Source organism: Emys orbicularis, chromosome 7, assembly GCF_028017835.1.
Source record: "Emys orbicularis isolate rEmyOrb1 chromosome 7, rEmyOrb1.hap1, whole genome shotgun sequence".
NCBI classification, from domain to species: domain Eukaryota; kingdom Metazoa; phylum Chordata; order Testudines; family Emydidae; genus Emys; species Emys orbicularis.
The window spans coordinates 97393459-97415857 of record NC_088689.1 but is presented as its reverse complement, the minus strand read 5'-3'; the positions used below and the strand labels follow the sequence as shown (position 1 = coordinate 97415857).

The following is a 22399-nucleotide window of genomic DNA, read 5'->3' as shown; positions in this document are numbered from 1 at the left end:
AAATCCATTAAAGTCAAAGGCAAAACTCCCGTTCATTTCAGTGGGGCCAGGATTTCCCTCTCAAAGTTCATTTTCACTTTATGAACATTATCAATTTTAAACAATACTATTTAGCTCTTATATACAGCTTTTCAAATCTTTCCTCATTGAAGCAATTAAAAAACTGGCAATCAAACCTCAGTGTCTTCTATGTTGCATTGTTTTCTGTAACAGCACGGGTAGTTCAGATACCAGGGTCTTTTTTATGTTAGATCCTACAACTGTCTTACTGGGCTCATCCTAGAATGGACCAGAAAAAGCTAAATGTAAAAAACATACAAACAGGTGGTTTATTAAGAACTCTTTGAATTCTCTGCTAGGCTGGGAAGTTGATACCGAAGGTCAGCAAGTGAAGAGAGGAATTCCTGGGGCGGTTCCAGCCAGGACCAAAGTCCCAACAAGGTCAGTCAAACTGGATCTGCCCATTCATCCCTCAAACAATAAAACATGCTTGATTCGTGCTCTCTCTGCTACACCTCCCGCAATATCCGTGCTGGGTGAAATCCAGCCTGTGCAGAAGGCCAGCACAAAGCCTGTGCAAGCACGTACATCCCCATTGTCCAAGCTCTCTGCATAGGGATGACTCACCTCTGCAATTTATGCTTTGTGGTTTAGGGGCATTGAGACTGTGCCCAGCCCATGTCCATCCAGACTGTCAGCCTCCAAAGCTAAACTACAGAGATAAACACAAAGGCCTGTGACTGCCCCCTTGCTTTGACTCCTGGAGTTCAATGGGGCTGCACTCCAGTAACTGAAGACAGAACTGAGCCCAAAGATTATAGCTTTGGCCTGTAAACTTTTCTGTCCATGTTGTTTTAAGAACGTAAGAACGGTCATACTGGGTCAGACTAATGGTCCATCTAGTCCCTTTTCCTGTCTTCTGATAGTGGCCAATGCCAGATGCTTCAAAGGGAATGAACAGAACAGGGCAATTATCAAGTGATCCATCCCCTGTTGTCCAATCCTAGCATTTGGCAGTCAGAGGCTTAGGGACACCCAGAGCATGGGGTTGCGCCCCTGATCCTGGCTAATAGCCATTGATGGGCCTATCCTCCATAAACTTAACTCATTCTTTTTTGAACTCAGTTCTAGTTTTGTTTCATTTAGATGGAGAAGGAAGAGGAGGAAACCCGAGAGATCCTGCTCCCCAACTGGAAAGGAAGCGGCTCTCACGGAATCACCATTGACCAGACGGAAGATGGGGTCTTCGTGAAGCAGGTGGTGCAGACTTCCCCTGCTGCCAGAACTGTGAAGGAAGGTGAGTGCAGCGCACCAGCCCGGAAGCAACACGTGTTGTAGTGGGAGGGTGGTGGTGGGGTTGTGCTGGTTTATCACTTTGGGGAGAGAATGAGGATTATGGGAAATTCTGGCTCCACTTCCCTTGTTCCTTTGCAACCCTTTTATAGTAATTCTCTCTTTGCTGCTTCTGTAGCTTTAAGGCCACTGGCCTCCATGGAGATGGCTCCTCCTGCTTGGGGCTCCTTGTCCTGATTCTTTGCTGATGGAGACTCCTCTCTCCATTTTGCCCTGTCTGTTTGCCTCTTCCCTGAGGTGGGGCTTTTCCTGCCACTCAGCTTCTCTCTCCTTCCTGTGCTGTGCTGGCAGCACAGCCCATATATTATGTGCATTACGGTAGCACCTAGAAGCCCCCGTGTGCTACACAGATACACAGTGGGAGACAGGCCCTGCCCCAGTGAACTCACAGTCTAAACAGACACAGGGTTAGGGTGACCAGATAGCAAGTGTGAAAAATTGGGACAGGGTGGAGGGTAATAGGAGCCCATATAAAAAAAAAAAAAAGCCCCAAATATCAGGACTGTCCCTATAAAATCGGGACATCTGGTCACCCTACTCAGGGTGGAAGGGGAAACAGAGGTACCGAGGGTGGAAAGGGACTGCCCAAGGTCAGTGCCAGAGCTGGGAATAGAACCTAGGAGTCCTGGTTCCCAGTACTCGTTGCTCTAACCCACCAGACCCCACAGCCCTCCTAGAGCCAGGGATAGAACCCAGGAGTCCTGACTTCCCGCACTCCCTGCTCAAACTGACTAGATCCTACTGCCCTCCCAGAGCTGGGAATAGAAGCCAGGAGTCCTGGCTCCCAATGCCCCTTGCTCTAACCCACTAGACCCCACTGTTCTCTCCCAGTGGTCCTGTCTAGTGCTTTACCCATTGGATAGTGCTGCCTCCACAGCGTGTTTGGGGCCTGCTCCAAGGTGCTAACACTCTCCTTTCTTGCTGCAGAGCTGTCTCACTGACTCTCTATGCCTGGAGGTGGGATTCAGTCACTGATGGCTCCATGTGGTGCTGTTGGGGGCAGGGGGGAGCCCACAGAGACGTGTGGTAACAGGGGTGTGTGTCTTTCCTCCAGCCACCCTTGGAATGAAACAGGGAATCAGCAATACGGGGGCAGCAAGACCTTCCAGATTAACCCCTCTAGGTTCCTGCCAGCAGATCACAGCCACGAGCTGAGTGCTGGAAAGCATTTGGCAAAGTTGCCCCTTCTTAGGCTGCAATGCTATTGAAGAGGCTTTTGATTATTTTAATCAGCCCTGTGTGTAACTGAGCGAGATTTGTTTATTGCTTGGGCCCTGGATTGCCAGTGCCATCAACTTGGCTTCACTTCCTTCTCTCTGCGCCTGTAGGGGATCAGATTGTGAGCGCCACCATCTATTTCGACAACCTGCAGTCTGGAGAGGTCACGCAGCTGCTGAACAGCATGGGCCACCACACGGTGGGGTTGCGGCTGCAGCGAAAGGGGGACAAGTCTCCATTGCCGGGACAGTCATGGTCACACGATGTGTTCTCACCCAGGAGCCCAGAAGTTGTTCTGGTGAGTGAGGGAGTGATGCAAGCTCACAGGGGAGGGAAAGCAGCCCAAGCATTCCTGCAAACTGCTCCATGTGGAGACTGGAGCAGATTTATTCCACTGCAGAACCCTGGCTGCCATCCCTTATGTCAGGAGATCCTCCAGGCCAGAGAGGGCATTGCAGAAAGATACCTGACACCCTGAGAGCCTGGAGTCAGACACTGCAGAGATGGTCAGGGATGGGGACAGGCCAGGTATGCTGAGTCAGCATCTCTGTGGGGCAGCAGCTCCTATGTACAGCTGCTCATAGAAAAGAGCAGCAGGGCCCAGGGTGACTTGACCTTCTGGCATAGCAGCCCCCCGAAGGAAGGAGATGCAAATTGCAGCCCTTCAGGAGGGAGTCAAGGCCAGTGATTATTACACACGTTACTTTACTGCAGCACTAGCCAATCTCCCCCTTCTCCTTCAAATCTCTCCTTACGGCACTCTGGTGTTAACCAATGTCTCTTATTTTCAGAGTGGGGATGATGAAGAGTACAGGAGAATATACACAACGAAAATTAAACCACGTCTGAAGTCGGAAGATGCAGCAGAAGCTGAACACACAGAAAGCAGAACCATTACCGTCACCAAAAAGGTCACAGCTTATACCGTAGATGTCACTGGACACGAAGGAGCAAGAGAGATTGACATCAGCAGCCCAGAATTTAAAGTTAAGATTCCAAGCCATCAAGTCACCCATATAACAACAACAGAAATTGAAAAAGAACCTGGGAAAACCGTGATCAAAATACCACAGGTGGATTTGTCTGGGAAAACAGACTTCAGTATGGGCATCAGAGGTAGACCTAGTGGCATCTCATATTCTGGACCGACAGTTGAATCATCCACCAAAAGGTTGGACTTTGGTGCCCCTGACGTGCACATGAGAGAGCCCAAGGTGGGCACTGAGATAAATGTCTCAGGACCTCAAGTCACAGGCGTTCACCCGAGAACCCAGACAGACTTTAAGCCAGCAGAAATTCAAGTTCCAGGTGTGGACGTTGTCAAATCGGTTAATGTTTCTGGCACTAGAGTCACAAGCCCAGAGGGCAGCTTGCCCAGAATCGATGCAAATGGACAGAGGGGAAACCTGGATGCAAATATTCACATTACCGGCCCTAAACTAAATGGAAAAATGGGTGTTTCAGGGATAGAGGTTAAAACTGAAGTTCCAGGAGGCAAACTGCCGCAATTTGATATTTCAGGCTCCAAGATAAGAAGCGATACGGAAGGTCCCAAAGTTGATGTATCATTTTCAAAAATCAAGGGTCCTTCAGTTGATATTTCTGGCCCTAAGATTCAAGGTGATATCAAAGCTCCAAGGGTGGACATTCCTCTTTCGAGCATCGAATATGATATGCAGGACATTAAAGCTCCAGAAATTAACATTGAAAGCCCAGGAAAAATAAAAATGCCTATAATGAAGATGCCTAAATTTGGCTTCTCACCTTCAGCTTCTGATACTGATGTTCGAGCACCACAGGCAGGTGTAGACATTTCTGTGCCAAAGATACAGGCTCCTCACCTGGATATCACAGCTCCATCTGTTCATATGGAAGGTCCAAAGGAAAAACTGAAATTTACAGTGCCTTCAGTGGAAGGTGCTAAAATTGCAAAGCCACATGTGGATGTGGCTCTCAAAGGACCTCAGTTGAAGGGAGTGGTGGAAGTGTCCTCTCCAACACTAGAAGGTCCCAAAGTTGGTGTCAAGGGTCCCAAGATTGATCTTGTGGCTCCTGATGTTGATATTCAAAGTGGTGAAGGAAAAATAAAATTGCCCTCAATGAAATTTCCTAAATTTACTGCATCAGATTTCAAAGGGGAAGGCCCTGGTGTGGGTGTGACGCTTCCTAAGGGGGAGATTGCTATTGCAGGCCCCAAGGTAGACATCAGCACACCAGATATAGACACTGGAGGAGAATGGAAAATCCCCAAATTTAGGAAGCCTGAATTAATTAGTCAGACACCAAAAATCTCTATGTCAGATGTGGACCTGAGTCTGAAAGGCCCTAGCCTGAAGGGAGATGTGGATATTTCAGGGCCAAGGATCAAAGGGGATCTGAAAGGACCCACTGTGGACATTAAAGGCCCCAAACTAGACATTGAAGCTTCTGGCATTGACCTTGAAAGTCCTGAAGGTCAGTTGAAAGGGCCCAAGTTCTCAATGCCTTCTTGGAAAATGTCACCATCAAAAGTATCCATGCCGGATGTGGATGTGAATCTGAAAGGGCCTAAACTGAAGGGAGACATGGATGTTTCTGTCCCACAAATAGGAGGTGACTTGAAGGGACCTCAGATTGACATAAAAGGCCCCAAGCTAGATATAGATGCTCCTGACATTGACATCAAAGGGCCAGAAGGACACCTGAAAGGTCCCAAATTTAAGATGCCTGAAATGCACATCAAGACCCCTAAAATCTCCATGCCAGACATTGACTTGAATCTGAAGGGTCCTAAGCTGAAGGGAGATGTGGATGTTTCAGTACCAAAGCTGGAAGGGGAGTTGAAAGCTCCTGGAATTGACATTAAAGGCCCCAAAGTGGACATTGATGCACCAGATGTGGATATTCACGGCCCAGATGGTAAACTGAAAATGCCTAAACTGAAAATGCCAAAATTCAGCATGCCTGGGCTGAAAGGGGAGGGACCAGACGTGGATGTAACACTTCCAAAGGGGGCGGTGGATATTTCCAGTCCGAAGGTACAAATTGGTGCTCCAGGTTTGGATGTTGAAGGACCCAAGGGAGAACTAAAAGGTCCCAAATTTAAGATGCCTGAAATGCACATCAAGACACCAAAAATCTCCATGCCAGATGTCGACATGAATCTAAAAGCCCCCAAGCTGAAGGGAGATGTTGGTATTTCAGCGCCAAGGATCGAAGGGGATCTGAAAGGACCCACTGTGGACATTAAAGGCCCCAAACTAGACATTGAAGCTCCTGGCATTGACCTTGAAAGTCCTGAAGGTCAGTTGAAAGGGCCCAAGTTCTCAATGCCTTCTTGGAAAATGTCACCATCAAAAGTATCCATGCCGGATGTGGATGTGAATCTGAAAGGGCCTAAACTGAAGGGAGACATGGATGTTTCTGTCCCACAAATAGGAGGTGACTTGAAGGGACCTCAGATTGACATAAAAGGCCCCAAGCTAGATATAGATGCTCCTGACATTGACATCAAAGGACCAGAAGGACACCTGAAAGGTCCCAAATTTAAGATGCCTGAAATGCACATCAAGACCCCTAAAATCTCCATGCCGGATATAGACTTGAATCTGAAGGGTCCTAAGCTGAAAGGAGATGTGGATGTGTCAGTGCCAAAGCTGGAAGGGGAGTTGAAAGCTCCTGGAACTGACATTAAAGGCCCCAAAGTGGACATTGATGCACCAGATGTGGATATTCACGGCCCAGATGGTAAACTGAAAATGCCTAAACTGAAAATGCCAAAATTCAGCGTGCCTGGGCTGAAAGGGGAGGGACCAGACGTGGATGTAACACTTCCAAAGGGGGAGGTGGATATTTCCGGTCCGAAGGTACAAATTGGTGCTCCAGGATTGGACGTTGAAGGACCCAAGGGAGAACTAAAAGGTCCCAAATTTAAGATGCCTGAAATGCACATCAAGACACCAAAAATCTCCATGCCAGACATCGACTTGAATCTGAAGGGTCCTAAACTGAAGGGAGATGTGGACGTTTCTGTTCCAAATATACAAGGTGATTTGAAAGGTCCAGAATTTGATCTTAAAGGCCCCAAAGTTGACATTGACGCACCAGATGTGGATCTTCATGGCCCAGAAGGTAAATTCAAAATGCCTAAATTCAAAATGCCCAAGTTTGGAATGCCTGGGTTCAAAGGGGAGGGACCAGACGTGGATGTATGCCTTCCGAAAGGGGAGATTGATCTCTCAGGTCCAAAAGTAGACATTGATGCTCCTGATTTGGATTTTGAAGGGCCAGAAGGAAAACTGAAAGGTCCCAAATTTAAGATGCCTGAAATGCACATCAAGGCACCCAAAATCTCCATGCCAGATGTTGATTTACACTTGAAAGGTCCTAAACTGAAGGGAGATGTGGATGTTGCTGTTCCGAAGATACAAGGTGATTTGAAAGGTCCTGAATTTGATCTTAAAGGCCCCAAAGTTGACCTTGATGCACCAGATGTGGATATTCACGGCCCAGAGGGTAAACTCAAAATGCCTAAACTGAAAATGCCTAAATTTGGTGTACCTGGGTTGAAAGGGGAGGGACCAGATGTCGATATAGCACTTCCAAAGGGAGAGGTGGATATTTCTGATCCCAAGATAGATATAGATGCTCCAGGTTTGAACATTGAAGGGCCTGAAGGACACCTGAAAGGTCCCAAATTTAAGATGCCTGAAATGCACATCAAGACACCAAAAATCTCCATGCCAGACATCGACTTGAATCTGAAAGGCCCTAAGCTGAAGGGAGACGTGGATGTTTCTGCCCCAAAGCTGGAAGGGGAATTGAAAGCTCCAGGAATTGACATTAAAGGCCCCAAAGTGGATATTGATGCACCAAATGTGGATATTCACGGCCCAGACGGTAAACTGAAAATGCCTAAACTGAAAATGCCTAAATTTGGTGTACCTGGGCTGAAAGGGGAGGGACCAGACATGGATATAACATTTCCAAAAGGGGATGTGGGTATTTCCGGTCCCAAAGTGGACATTGATATCCCAAGTTTAGACATTGAAGGGCCAGAAGGTAAAGTGAAAGGTCCAAAGTTTAAACTGCCTGAGCTAAATATTCAGACACCCAAAGTCTCCATGCCAGATGTGGACCTAGGTTTGAAGGCACCTAAACTGAAAGGAGATGTGGATATCTCTGTTCCAAAGATGGAAGGTGATTTGAAAGGACCCAGCATTGACGTTAAGGGGCCCCAAATTGATATTGAAGGTCCCCAAATGGATATTGATGTGCCTGATATGGATTTGGAATGTCCAGAAGGCAAACTGAAAGGCCCCAAATTTAGGATGCCTAAAATGAATATCAAGGCCCCTAAAATCTCCATGCCAGATGTTGATCTTAATCTAAAGGCACCTAAACTGAAAGGAGAGATGGATGTTTCTGTTCCAAAGATGGGAGGTGATTTTAAAGGACCCAGCATTGACATTAAAGGTCCCAAAGTTGACACTGATGTTGACCTTGAATGTCCAGAAGCCAAATTGAAAATGCCAAAAATGAAATTTCCAAAGTTCGGCATGCCTGGATTCAAAGGAGAGGGCCCTGACATGGATGTGAAACTCCCTAAGGGACAGGTGGATATTTGCAGTCCCAAAGTGGATATTGATGCTCCAGGTTTGGACATTGAGGGACCGGAAGGAAAAATAAAAGGTCCCAAATTTAAGATGCCTGAAATGCATATCAAGACCCCTAAAATCTCCATGCCAGACATTGACCTAAATTTGAAAGGTCCCAAACTAAAAGGAGACGTGGATGTTTCTATTCCAAAGCTAGAAGGTGATTTGAAAGGTCCTGATGTTGACATCAATGCCCCCTCAATAGATATTAATGCACCAGATATTGAGCTGCAGGGTTCAGGTGGAAAACTGAAAATGCCCAAAATGAAGATGCCTCAATTTAATGTGTCAGGCCCTAAACTTGAAGGACCTGATATAGATGTAAATGTGCCAAAGGGAGAGGTTGATATTTCACCTCCCAAGGTAGATATAGAGGCTCCAGAGCTGGACATTGAAGGCCCAGAAGGCAAATGGAAAGGACCTAAATTTAAAATGCCTAAACTGAATATTAAAGCACCTAAAATCTCCATGCCGGATGTAGACCTGAATCTCAAGGCACCGAAAATGAAGGGGGAGATGGATGTTACTGTTCCAAAGATAGAAGGTGATTTGACAGGACCTGAAATTGATATTAAAGGGCCAAAATTAAACATTGAGGCACCTGATGTGGATCTTGAGTGTTCTGAAGGAAAACTGAAAGGGCCCAAATTCTCAATGCCTTCTTGGAAAATGTCACCATCAAAAATATCCATGCCAGATGTGGACTTAAATTTGAAAGGGCCCAAACTGAAGGGAGACTTGGATGTTTCTGTCCCAAAGATAGAAGGTGACTTGAAGGGACCTGAGATTGACATGAAAGGCCCCAAACTGGACATTGATGCACCTGACATCGGCATTGACGGGCCAGAAGGAAAAATGAAAGGTCCCAAATTTAAAATGCCTGAAATGCACATCAAGGCCCCAAAAATCTCTGTTCCTGATGTAGACCTGAATTTAAAAGCCCCTAAAATAAAAGGGGAAGTTGATATCTCAGCTCCTAAACTTGAAGGAAATTTGAAAGGTCCTGATTTTGATTTCAAAGGCCCCAAGGTTGATATTGATGCACCAGATGCAGATATTCATGGCCCAGATGGTAAATTCAGAATGCCCAAATTCAAAATGCCCAAATTCAGCATGCCTGGGTTCAAAGGAGAGGGACCAGAGGTGGATGTGAAGCTTCCAAAAGGGGAGATGGATATTTCCGGTCCCAAGATAGACATTGATGCTCCAGAGTTGGATATTGAAGGTCCTGAAGGAAGGCTGAAAGGTCCTAAATTTAAGGTGCCTGAAATGCACATCAAAGCGCCTAAAATCTCCATGCCAGACATTGATTTGAATGTGAAAGGTCCTAAATTGAAGGGGGATGTGGATGTTTCTGTTCCAAAGCTAGAAGGTGACTTGGAGGGGCCTGAATTTCATCTCCAAGGCCCCAAAGTTGACATTGATGCACCAGATGTGGATATTCACGGCCCAGAGGGTAAACTCAAAATGCCTAAATTCAAAATGCCCAAATTTGGCATACCTGGGTTCAAAGGGGAAGGCCCTGATGTGGATGTAAAACTTCCGAAGGGGGACGTGGATATTTCTGGGCCCAAGGTAGACCTAGATGCCCCAGATTTGAACATTGAAGGTCCAGAGGGAAAGCTGAAAGGTCCCAAATTTAAGATGCCTGAAATGCACGTCAAGGCACCTAAAATCTCCATGCCAGATTTTGATTTGAACCTGAAAGGACCTAAAATGAGGGGGGATGTGGATGTTTCTGTACCAAAGCTAGAAGGGGATTTTAAAGGGCCCGAGTTTGATATCAAAGGTCCCAAAGTGGACATTGATACTCCAGATCTTGATATTGAAGGTCCTGAAGGAAAATGGAAGAGCCCCAAATTTAAGATGCCTGAAATGCACATCAAGGCACCTAAAATCTCCATGCCTGACGTCGACTTTAATTTGAAAGGCCCTAAAGTGAAGGGGGATGTGGATGTTTCTGTTCCAAAACTTAAAGGGGATTTGAAAGGGTCTGAAGTTGATATCAAAGGCCCTAAACTGGATTTAGACGCCCCTGATGTGGAGATTGAAGGCCCTGATGGGAAATGGAAAGGCCCCAAATTTAAGATGCCTGAAATGCACATCAAGGCACCTAAAATCTCCATGCCAGATTTTGATTTGAACCTGAAAGGACCTAAAATGAGGGGGGATGTGGATGTTTCTGTACCAAAGCTAGAAGGGGATTTTAAAGGGCCCGAGTTTGATATCAAAGGTCCCAAAGTGGACATTGATACTCCAGATCTTGATATTGAAGGTCCTGAAGGAAAATGGAAGAGCCCCAAATTTAAGATGCCTGAAATGCACATCAAGGCACCTAAAATCTCTATGCCAGACTTTGATTTGAACCTGAAAGGTCCTAAATTGAAGGGGGATGTGGATGTTTCTGTACCAAAGCTAGAAGGGGATTTGAAAGGGCCTGAGGTTGATATCAGAGGCCCTAAACTGGATGTTGATGTTCCTGAGGTTGACCTGCAGGGACCAGAGGGAAGATGGAAAGGTCCTAAATTTAAGATGCCTGAGATGCACATCAAGGCACCTAAAATCTCCATGCCAGACATTGACTTGAACCTGAAAGGCCCTAAAGTGAAGGGAGATGTGGATGTTTCTGCTCCAAAGATTGAGGGTGATTTGAAAGGTCCTGAATTTGATCTTAAAGGCCCCAAAGTTGACATTGACGCACCAGACATGGATCTTCATGGCCCAGAAGGTAAATTTAAAATGCCTAAGTTCAAAATGCCCAAGTTTGGAATGCCTGGGTTCAAAGGGGAGGGACCAGATGTGGATGTAAGCCTTCCGAAAGGGGAGATTGATCTCTCAGGTCCAAAAGTAGACATTGATGCTCCTGATTTGGATATTGAAGGGCCAGAAGGACACCTGAAAGGTCCCAGATTTAAGATGCCTGAAATGCACATCAAGGCACCTAAAATCTCCATGCCAGATGTTGATTTGAATTTGAAAGGCCCTAAAGTGAAGGGAGATGTGGATATGTCTGTTCCAAATATTGAGGGCGATTTGAAAGGTCCTGAGTTTGATATAAAAGGCCCCAAAGTTGACCTTGATGCACCAGACGTGGCTCTTCATGGCCCAGAAGGTAAATTTAAAATGCCTAAATTCAAAATGCCCAAATTCAGCATGCCTGGGTTCAAAGGAGAGGGACCAGAGGTGGATGTGAAGCTTCCAAAAGGGGAGCTGGATATTTCTGGTCCCAAGATAGACATTGATGCTCCGGAGTTGGATATTGAAGGTCCTGAAGGAAGGCTGAAAGGACCCAAATTTAAAATGCCTGAAATGCAAATCAAAGCACCAAAAATCTCCATGCCGGACATTGACTTAAACTTAAAAGGTCCCAAAATGAAAGGAGATGTTGATGTTTCTCTTCCAAAACTAGAAGGTGACTTGAAGGGTCCTGAATTTCATCTCCAAGGCCCCAAAGTTGACATTGATGCTCCAGATGTGGATATTCATGGCCCAGAGGGTAAACTCAAAATGCCTAAATTCAAAATGCCCAAGTTTGGAATGCCTGGGTTCAAAGGGGAGGGACCAGATGTGGATGTAAGCCTTCCGAAAGGGGAGATTGATCTCTCAGGTCCAAAAGTAGACATTGATGCTCCTGATTTGGAAATTGAAGGTCCAGATGCGAAATGGAAAGGTCCTAAATTTAAGATGCCTGAAATGCACATCAAGGCACCTAAAATTTCCATGCCAGATGTTGATTTACACTTGAAAAGCCCTAAAGTGAAGGGAGATGTGGATGTGTCAGTTCCAAAGATTGAGGGTGATTTGAAGGGGCCTGAGTTTGATATCAAAGGCCCCAAAGTTGATATTGATGCACCAGACATGGATCTTCATGGCCCAGAAGGTAAACTCAAAATGCCTAAATTCAAAATGCCCAAATTTGGCATGCCTGGGTTCAAAGGGGAGGGCCCTGATGTGGATATAAAACTTCCTAAGGGAGAGGTGGATATTTCTGGGCCCAAGGTAGACATAGATGCCCCAGATTTGAACATTGAAGGTCCAGAGGGAAAGCTGAAAGGTCCCAAATTTAAGATGCCTGAAATGCACGTCAAGGCACCTAAAATCTCCATGCCAGATTTTGATTTGAACCTGAAAGGACCTAAAGTGAAGGGGGATGTGGATGTTTCTGTACCAAAGTTGGAAGGGGATTTGAAAGGGCCTGAGTTTGATATCAGAGGTCCCAAAGTGGACATTGATGCTCCAGATCTTGATATTGAAGGTCCTGAAGGAAAATGGAAGAGCCCCAAATTTAAGATGCCTGACATGCATTTTAAAGCACCTAAAATCTCCATGCCAGACATTGACTTTAATTTGAAAGGCCCTAAAGTGAAGGGGGATGTGGATGTTTCTGTTCCAAAATTAGAAGGGGATTTGAAAGGCCCTGAGGTTGATATTAAAGGCCCTAAATTGGATATAGATGCCCCTGATGTGGAGATTGAAGGCCCTGATGGGAAATGGAAAGGTCCTAAATTTAAAATGCCTGAAATGCACATCAAGGCACCTAAAATCTCCATGCCAGACATTGATTTGAATTTGAAAGGCCCTAAAGTGAAGGGAGATGTGGATGTTGCTGTTCCAAATATACAAGGTGATTTGAAAGGTCCAGAATTTGATCTTAAAGGCCCCAAAGTTGACATTGACGCACCAGATGTGGATCTTCATGGCCCAGAAGGTAAATTCAAAATGCCTAAGTTCAAAATGCCCAAGTTTGGAATGCCTGGGTTCAAAGGGGAGGGACCAGACGTGGATGTAAGCCTTCCGAAAGGGGAGATTGATCTCTCAGGTCCAAAAGTAGACATTGATGCTCCTGATTTGGATTTTGAAGGGCCAGAAGGAAAACTGAAAGGTCCCAAATTTAAGATGCCTGAAATGCACATCAAGGCACCCAAAATCTCCATGCCAGATGTTGATTTACACTTAAAAGGTCCTAAACTGAAGGGAGATGTGGATGTGTCTGTTCCAAAGATTGAGGGTGATTTGAAGGGGCCTGAGTTTGACATCAAAGGCCCTAAAATTGACCTTGATGCACCAGATGTGGATCTTCATGGCCCAGAGGGTAAACTCAAAATGCCTAAATTCAAAATGCCCAAATTTGGAATGCCTGGGTTCAAAGGGGAGGGACCAGATGTGGATGTAAGCCTTCCGAAAGGGGAGATGGATCTCTCGGGTCCAAAAGTAGACATTGATGCTCCTGATTTGGAAATGGAGGGGCCAGAAGGAAAATGGAAAGGTCCTACATTTAAGAAGCCTGAAATGCATTTTAACGTTCCTAAAATATCCATGCCAGATATCGATTTAAATTTGAAAGGTCCTAAACTGAAGGGAGATGTGGATGTTTCTCTTCCCAAAGTAGGGGGTGATTTGAAAGGTCCCAAAGTTGAAGTCAAAGGACCAGATATTGATCTTGAGGCTCCAAAACTTGATATAGAAGGAAAGACAAAAAAATCGAGATTTAAACTTCCTAAATTCAGTTTTTCTGGCCCTAAAGTTCAAACCCCTGATGTGGATGTGAAACTTAAGAAATCTGATATTGATATTTCTGGACCAAAGGTGGATGTGAGTGCTCCAGATGTGGACATTCAGGGGAAAGCAAAAGGATCTAAATTTAAAATGCCTTTCCTAAGCATTTCATCACCTAAAGTGTCAATGCCAGATGTGGAGTTAAATCTGAAAGGGCCTAAACTGAAAGGAGACCTAGATGTTTCTGGCCCAAAGCTAGAAGGGGATTTAAAAGGGCCTGAAGTTGACATCAAAAGCCCCCAAATAGACATCAGTGCACCAGACATTGATATTCATGGCCCAGAGGGTAAACTCAAAATGCCAAAATTGAAAATGCCTAAATTTGGAACGCCTGGGTTCAAAGGAGAGGGACCAGATATGGATGTAAAACTTCCAAAAGGGGAGGTGGATGTTTCAGGTCCCAAGATAGACATTGATGCTCCAGATTTGGAAATTGAAGCTCCTGATGGAAAACTGAAAGGCCCTAAATTTAAGATGCCTGAAATGCATTTCAATGTTCCTAAAATCTCCATGCCAGACATTGATTTGAATTTGAAAGGCCCTAAATTGAAGGGAGATGTGGATGTTTCTGTACCAAAACTAGAAGGGGATTTGAAAGGCCCTGAAGTCGATATCAAAGGCCCTAAAGTGGATATAGATGTCCCTGATGTGGAGATTGAAGGCCCAGAAGGCAAGTGGAAAGGTCCCAAATTTAAGATGCCTGATATGCATTTTAAAGCACCTAAAATCTCCATGCCAGATTTTGATTTGAATCTGAAAGGACCTAAAGTGAAGGGGGATGTGGATGTTTCTGTACCAAAGCTAGAAGGGGATTTGAAAGGGCCTGAGTTTGATATCAAAGGTCCCAAAGTGGACATAGATGCTCCAGATCTTGATATTGAAGGTCCTGAAGGAAAATGGAAAGGCCCCAAATTTAAGATGCCTGAAATGAATATCAAGGCACCGAAAGTCTCAATGCCTGACATTGATTTTAACCTCAAAGGCCCTAAACTGAAGGGAGACATAGATGTTTCTGGCCCTAAGATGGAAGGAGATTTGAAGGGGCCTGAAATTGATATCAGAAGTCCCAAAGTGGAGATTGGTGCACCAGACGTGGATATTCACGGACCAGAGGGTAAACTCAAAATGCCTAAATTCAAAATGCCCAAATTCGGAATGCCTGGGTTCAAAGGAGAGGGACCAGATGTGGATGTAAGTCTTCCAAAGGGGGAGATTGATATTTCAGGACCAAAAATAGACATTGATGCTCCTGATGTGGAGATTGAAGGACCAGAAGGAAAATGGAAAGGTCCACAATTTAAGATGCCTGAAATGAATATCAAGGCCCCTAAAATCTCCATGCCGGACTTTGATTTGAATTTGAAAGGCCCTAAATTGAAGGGGGATGTGGATGTTTGTGTTCCAAAATTAGAAGGTGATTTGAAAGGTCCTGAAGTCGATATCAAAGGCCCTAAACTGGACATAGATGCCCCCGATGTGGAGATTGAAGGCCCAGAGGGAAAATGGAAAGGTCCCAAATTTAAGATGCCCGACATGCATTTTAAAGCACCTAAAATCTCCATGCCAGACTTTGATTTGAACCTGAGAGGCCCTAAAGTGAAGGGGGATGTGGATGTTTCCGTACCAGATTTTGAAGGTGATATGAAAGGCCCAGAAGTTGATATTAAAGGTCCCAAATTGGACATAGATGCTCCAGATTTTGACATTGAGGGTCCAGAGGGAAAGCTGAAAGGTCCTAAATTTAAGATGCCCGAGATGCATTTCAATGTTCCTAAAATCTCCATGCCAGACATTGATTTGAATTTGAAAGGTCCTAAATTGAAGGGGGATGTGGATGTTTCTGTTCCAAAATTAGAAGGGGATTTGAAAGGCCCAGAAATCGATATCAAAGGCCCTAAACTGGACATAGATGCCCCTGATGTGGAGATTGAAGGTCCAGATGGGAAATGGAAAGGCCCCAAATTCAAGATGCCTGACATGCATTTTAAAGCACCTAAAATCTCCATGCCAGATTTTGATTTGAATTTGAAGGGTCCTAAAATCAAGGGAGATGTGGATGTTTCTGGCCCTAAACTGGAAGGGGATTTGAAAGGTCCTGAGTTTGATATCAAAGGCCCCAAAGTTGACATTGATGCACCAGATGTGGATATTCACGGCCCAGAGGGTAAACTCAAAATGCCCAAATTCAAAATGCCCAAGTTTGGAATGCCTGGGTTCAAAGGGGAGGGACCAGACATGGATGTAAGCCTTCCAAAAGGGGAGATTGATCTCTCAGGTCCAAAAGTAGGCATTGATGCTCCTGATTTGGATATTGAAGGTCCAGAGGGAAAGCTGAAAGGTCCCAAATTTAAGATGCCTGAAATGCATTTCAATGTTCCTAAAATCTCCATGCCAGACATTGATTTGAATTTGAAAGGTCCTAAACTGAAGGGGGATATGGATGTTTCTGTACCAAAATTAGAAGGGGATTTGAAAGGCCCAGAAGTTGATATCAAAGGCCCCAAACTGGACATAGACGCCCCTGATGTGGAGATTGAAGGTCCAGATGGGAAATGGAAAGGCCCCAAATTTAAGATGCCTGACATGCATTTTAAAGCACCTAAAATCTCCATGCCAGACTTTGATCTGAATTTAAAAGGGCCCAAATTGAAGGGAGATGTGGATGTTTCTATGCCAAATATTGAAGGTGATTTGAGAGGCCCTGAAGTCGATATTAAAGCTCCCAAATTGGACATAGATGCTCCTGATGTGGAGATTGAGGGCCCAGAAGGAAAATGGAAAGGTCCCAAATTTAAGATGCCCGACATGCATATTAAGGCACCTAAAATGTCAATGCCTGATGTGGATTTCAATCTTAAGGGCCCTAAGCTTAAAGGAGATCTAGATGTTTCTGGACCTAAGTTGGAAGGGGATTTGAAAGGTCCTGAATTTGATATCAAAGGTCCCAAAGTGGACATTGATGCACCAGACATCGATATTCATGGCCCAGAAGGAAAACTGAAAATGCCCAAAATGAAATTTCCTAAATTCAGCATGCCTGGGTTCAAAGGGGAAGGGTCGGATGTGAATGTAAAACTTCCAGAAGGAGGGGTTGATATTTCGGGTCCTAAGATAGACATTGATGCCCCCAATTTGGATATTGAAGGGCCTGAAGGGAAATGGAAAGGTCCAAAATTTAAGATGCCTGAAATGAATATCAAGGCACCTAAAATCTCCATGCCAGACATTGATTTAAACTTAAAAGGCCCTAAAATTAAAGGAGACATGGATGTTTCTGTCCCTAAGATAGAAGGTGATTTAAAAGGTCCAGAGATAGACATTAAATCCCCCCAAATGTCTGTTGATGTTCCTGATCTTGACATTGAAGGTCCAGAAGGAAAACTGAAAGGTCCTAAATTTAAGATGCCAGAAATGCATATTAAAGCACCCAAAATCTCCATGCCAGATTTTGACTTGAATTTAAAGGGGCCTAAACTGAAGGGAGACATGGATGTTTCTGTTCCAAAGTTAGAAGGGAATTTGAAAGGTCCTGAAATTGACATTAAAGGCCCCAAATTGGACATAGATGCACCTGATATCAACATTGAAGGGCCAGAAGGAAAACTGAAAAGTCCCAAATTTAAGATGCCTGAAATGCACATCAAGGCCCCTAAAATCTCCATGCCAGATGTAGACCTGAATCTAAAGGCACCTAAACTGAAAGGAGACATAGATCTTTCTGGTCCAAAAATAGAGGGTGATTTGAAAGGTCCTGAATTTGATATCAAAGGTCCCAAAGTGGACATTGATGCACCAGACATCGATATTCATGGCCCTGAAGGAAAACTGAAATTACCCAAAATGAAGCTGCCTAAATTCAGTACGCCTGGGTTCAAAGGGGAAGGCCCGGATGTGGATGTAAGTCTTCCAAAGGGAGAGGTAGATATTTCAGGTCCTAAGATAGATATTGGCGCTCCTGATTTGAACATTGAAGGTCCAGAAGGAAAACTGAAAGGGCCAAAATTTAAGATGCCTGAGATGCATTTTAAGACACCCAAAATCTCAATGCCAGACATTGACTTAAATTTGAAAGGTCATAAAATGAAGGGGGACTTTGATGTTTCTGCTCCCAAGATTGAGGGTAATCTTAAAGGTCCTGAAGTTGATATCAAAGGCCCAGAATTTGGGGTTAGAAGTCCTGAGCTTGATGTTGAGTGTCCAGATGTGACCACTGAGGGCCTTGAGGGAAATGTTAAACTTCCCAAATTTAAGAAACCAAAATTTGGGTTTGGAATTAAAAGTCCTAAGGCAGAAATAAAATCTCCTGAAGTGGATATTGCTGTCCCGGAAGGTGAACTGAATGTGGAGTCTCCTGAAATTGGCATTTCTGGCAAAGGAAAAAAAAGCAAATTTAAAATGCCTAAACTTCATATGAGTGGCCCTAAAATTAAAGGAAAGAAGGGTGGATTTGATATGAGTCTACCCAGTGGTGAGATTGATGCAAATTTGAAATCTCCTGATTTAGATCTCAATGTAACTGGCCCAGAGGCAACAATAAAAGGAGATATTAATGTCAAATCCCCAAAAGGAAAGAAACCAATGTTTGGGAAAATCTCTTTTCCAGATGTTGAGTTTGATATTAAATCACCTAAGTTCAAAGCTGATGCTTCTGTGACTGTTCCTAAAATGGAAGGAGAATTTAAAGCACCCGATTTGGAGGTTTCCACACCAGGTATCAAAGGTGATATAAAGTCATCAGGTCTTGACATTACAGCCCCCAGTATCAGCGCAAATCTTCCTGATGTTAACATTGGAGGTCCTGATATCAATCTTAAGAAACCTAAGGTCAAACTTCCAAGTGGAAATATTGATATAGCTGGTCCAAAAATGGAAGGTGATCTGAGAATCCCAGGTATTGACACAAACATTAATGCCCCTGACATCAAACTTAAAGGACCTACAGTGAATCTGCCTTCAGTGGACATTTCTGCTCCTTCATTCTCTGCATCTGATTTTGATATTAACTTGAAAGGACCAAAAATAAAAGGTGATGTCAGTCTTCCCACAGCAGACCTGGAAGGTCCAGAAGGAAAACTAAAATTCCCCAAGTTCTCACTGCCCAAGATAGGGAAACCAGGTCTGAATTTAGAAGGAGCTGATATGCAGCTCCCCTCAGCAAGCGTGGATGTATCAGCTCCAAGAATTGAAGGAGGTGTGAGTGTTCCTGCAACTGAAGGAGTAGATGCAAAACTGAAGGGACCTAAGGTGACTATGCCATCAGTAAACCTTTCAATGCCCCAAGTCTCTGGACCTGATTTTGATGTAAACTTGAAAGGACCAAAACTAAAAGGAGACCTGGATGTTTCTAGTGACCTTAAAGGTCCAAAGGTGGACATACATGCACCAGATGTTGATATGAAAGGCTTTGGAGGAAAGTTTAAAATGCCCAAGTTTAAATCTCCAACTTTGGAGGGACCTCAAGCAGATCTGAACATGAAAGGGGACATTGGATTTTCTGCCCCACAAATTGAGGGAGGCATGAAAGCACCAGGTATGGATGTACATCTCAGTGCCCCAGACCTTGATATCAAAGGGCCTACAGTGAAAATGCCATCGGTAGGTATTTCTGCCCCAGATTTCGATGTAAATTTGAAAGGACCAAAGTTAAAAGGAGATTTTGATCTTTCTGGTGGCATTAAATCCCCAAAAGTGGCTGTAGATGCACCAGATGTTAACTTGGAAGGTCCAGGAGGTGCAATTAAACTTCCTTCACTGAAGCTCCCCCAATTTGGCATTTCTAGTCCTCATGTTGAGGGGTCTAACATGGGTGTGAGTATTGAAGGACCACAAATTAAAGGAGACCTTACTGGCTCAGGGATTGATGGAGAATTGAAAGGGCCTACATTTAAAATGCAACCACTTCAAGTTTCAGCTCCAAAAATCTCTGCACCTGACATTGACTTAAACTTAAAAGGACCAAACCTAAAGGGTGATATTAATAGTGCTGGTGATGTTAAAGGCCCAAAAGTTGGAGTGGAAGCACCAGATATCAGCATCAAAAGTGGAAATCTTCAAATACCTTCAGTTAAACTGCCCAAATGTGACATTTCAGGTTCCCAAGGCATGAAGATTTCTGGGGTGGGTATTGCAGCTGATGCTCCTGATGTCAGTTTAACAGGTCCTGCCTTCAGTGTATCAACACCAAAAGTTTCTGGGTCAGATTTTGATGTAAATTTGAAAGAACCTAAAATCAAAGGAGGTTTCGGCATTTCTGGAGACATGAAAGCTCCTGATGTAAATGTTGGGGCACCACACTTGGGCATTCAGCATTCAGGTGGTGAATTCAAAGGGCCACAGCTTTCATCTTCTGGTTTTGATGTAGAAATGAATGTGCCAAATGTTGCAGGGGGTCTTCATGTTTCTGGACCAAAGATAGAGGGTGGTCTGAAAGGTCCCAAGGTAGGAATCAAAGGTCCTGGCATAGATATGAATTTTCCACAAAGTAACTTAGAAAGTGCATCAGGAAAAGTGACATTCCCCAGGATGAAATTGCCTAAATTTGTGTCTTCAGGGCATGAGGTAACAGGAAGAGAAGTAGGGGTTGATGTTAACTTCCCTCAGCCAGATGCCAGTCTCCAGGCTGGTGTGGTGGAGGCTGAGTTTGAAGAGCCAGATGTCAAACTTAAGAAATCTAAAATTAAGATGCCAAAGTTTAATTTTTCAAAACCTAAAGGCAAAGGCACCAGTGTTGGCTCACCAGAAGCCTCAGTGTCCATTTCAGGATCTAAAGGGGATTTAAAAAGTTCCAAGGCAAGTCTAGGTTCTATGGAGGGTGAACTGGGAGGAGGGGAAGCTGCTGCCACTTCACCTAAAGGGAAGTTTTCATTATTTAAAAGCAAAAAGCCACGTCATCGGTCATCTTCCTTTAGCGATGAACATTCCTCCCAGTCAACCCCCACTGGCACCTTGGAGTTTGAGTGCAGCTCAGGAGCAGAGAAAGAAAAGCAGGCGAAGATGAAATTTGGAACGTTTGGAGGGATAGGGTCAAAAACTAAAGGTTCTTATGAGGTAACTGGAAGTGACGATGAAGCAGGAAAGATGCCAGGGAGTGGGGTCTCATTAACGTCCAAGAAATCCCGCCTGTCTTCCTCTTCGAGTAATGACAGCGGGACAAAGGGGGGGTTCCGAGTGCCAGCGGTAGAACTGACCGTTGCCAAAAAGAAAGAGTAAAGCGTCCGTGTATATATGTCTGTGTATGTATATATATATATCTTCTGTGTGTTTGTATATAAATTTCATAGCTTGAAATATTTTCAACCTCAGCAATAAAATGAATGGTGCCTAGTGAAATGTTAGATGTCATGTTGCCTACTCAAAAAAGAGGAGAGTTTAAAAGCAAGTGACCCTAGAGCTGTACCACAGTTCATCTGATGTATTTGAAAGTTTCTTTGTGTTCATGATCTTTGGTTTGCGCGTTAAATGCTGAGAGCTTAAGTTTACTAGCAAGCTATTTTGATATCCTTTTCATTTTACTGGATATTTTCAGTGTCGGTTTATGGAAATAATGTTTCCATTTTAATTACCTTTTGGCTTTTATTTGCAGGGCTTACATTTCTATAATGAGAATGGATATATTGAAAACACTGTAAAATATATAGATACAACTGAAATATGTCACTTTCCCTTGTAATGTGGGGTTTAAAATGACACGGAGTGTTTATAACAGAAAGCTGTGGTTTCTATTAGCTTTGATAGTTGTGGTGGTAAGAAAAGTACCCCCAGTTTAATTTAAGACTAGAGAATCCGGGTTGCTTATGATAAATGTCATGAAGAAAAACAGAATTTACCAATAAACGACTAACCTGTTTTGGGTTGGATTCGACTGACACCATCTTAGTTGTCTCCGTATATTTGTTTCATTATTTGTATTATAAGAGAGGACTTTTCTTAGTTATGGTGCAAAAATCTGTGACTGCCACTTTTCTGATATTTGTTATAGTTTCTGTTAACAAATGTATCTTGATTTAAAAAAAAAAATCTTTCAGCACTTTAATGGCAAATGAATTGAGAATGTAAGAAGATTGATCTTGTAAAATGCAAATAAACTGTTTATTAACCTTGCTCCTCTGTTGCTTTGCTGTTGTAGGGGGTGGAGGTTAAAATGCTCCAGCTGTGCCTCTCCCCTATCCCACAGGACAGGTGCAAAAGCTTCCCAATGCCCAGCTCTCTGTTCCCATCCCCTGGATGCAGCTGGAACTGACCCTACCTGGACTCCTTTCCCTCCTCTGCCTCACCTCCTTTGGACACAGGTGCTCTGGCTGATGCACCTGGCTCCCTTGCTTTTGCCCCCTTTTGCTCCTATAGTCCCTTTACCCCTCTGCCAGACACAGCCACTATAGCTGTCCCATCCTGCAGACAGAAGTGGAACGGGGCCTGACGCCATGCTCCCTTACCTTCTGGTCCCCAGCCTCCTGGACACAACTGGAATCACTCCTCCTACATAGGGAGGAGAGGATAACACCCAGTGACTGCTCCCAACCCAGGATGGGCAAATCCTCCAGCAAATCCACATCAGACACTGGAAGGGTCAGGTGGCGGGAGACCCAAAGCAACTTCTCCGGACAGGGAGTACAAGGGGAGGGTGAAACTCCCAGTGA

General features: G+C 44.3%; 1 protein-coding gene across 1 annotated transcript; it reads left to right on the top strand.

The window, feature by feature from the left end:
* Positions 1-1146: 1146 nt before the first annotated feature.
* Positions 1147-21856, top strand: LOC135881566 (neuroblast differentiation-associated protein AHNAK-like). Its single transcript, XM_065408227.1, has 10 exons — positions 1147-1297; positions 2682-2869; positions 3363-8387; positions 8550-9641; positions 9825-13299; positions 13462-15573; positions 15634-18483; positions 18559-19180; positions 19265-19343; positions 19407-21856. Exons 1-10 carry the CDS (start codon positions 1147-1149, stop codon positions 20970-20972), a joined length of 17160 nt encoding a protein of 5719 aa, XP_065264299.1. The 3' UTR covers positions 20973-21856.
* The last annotated feature ends 543 nt before the right edge of the window (positions 21857-22399 follow it).

Coding starts and splice junctions, on each gene's coding strand:
- LOC135881566 (XM_065408227.1), top strand. CDS start 1,147: ATGGAGAAGGAAGAGGAGGAAACCCGAGAGATCCTGCTCCCCAACTGG. Junction 1,298..2,681: donor TGCCAGAACTGTGAAGGAAG/GTGAGTGCAGCG, acceptor CTGCGCCTGTAG/GGGATCAGATTGTGAGCGCC. Junction 19,344..19,406: donor TTGATATCAAAGGGCCTACA/GTGAAAATGCCA, acceptor AAAGGACCAAAG/TTAAAAGGAGATTTTGATCT.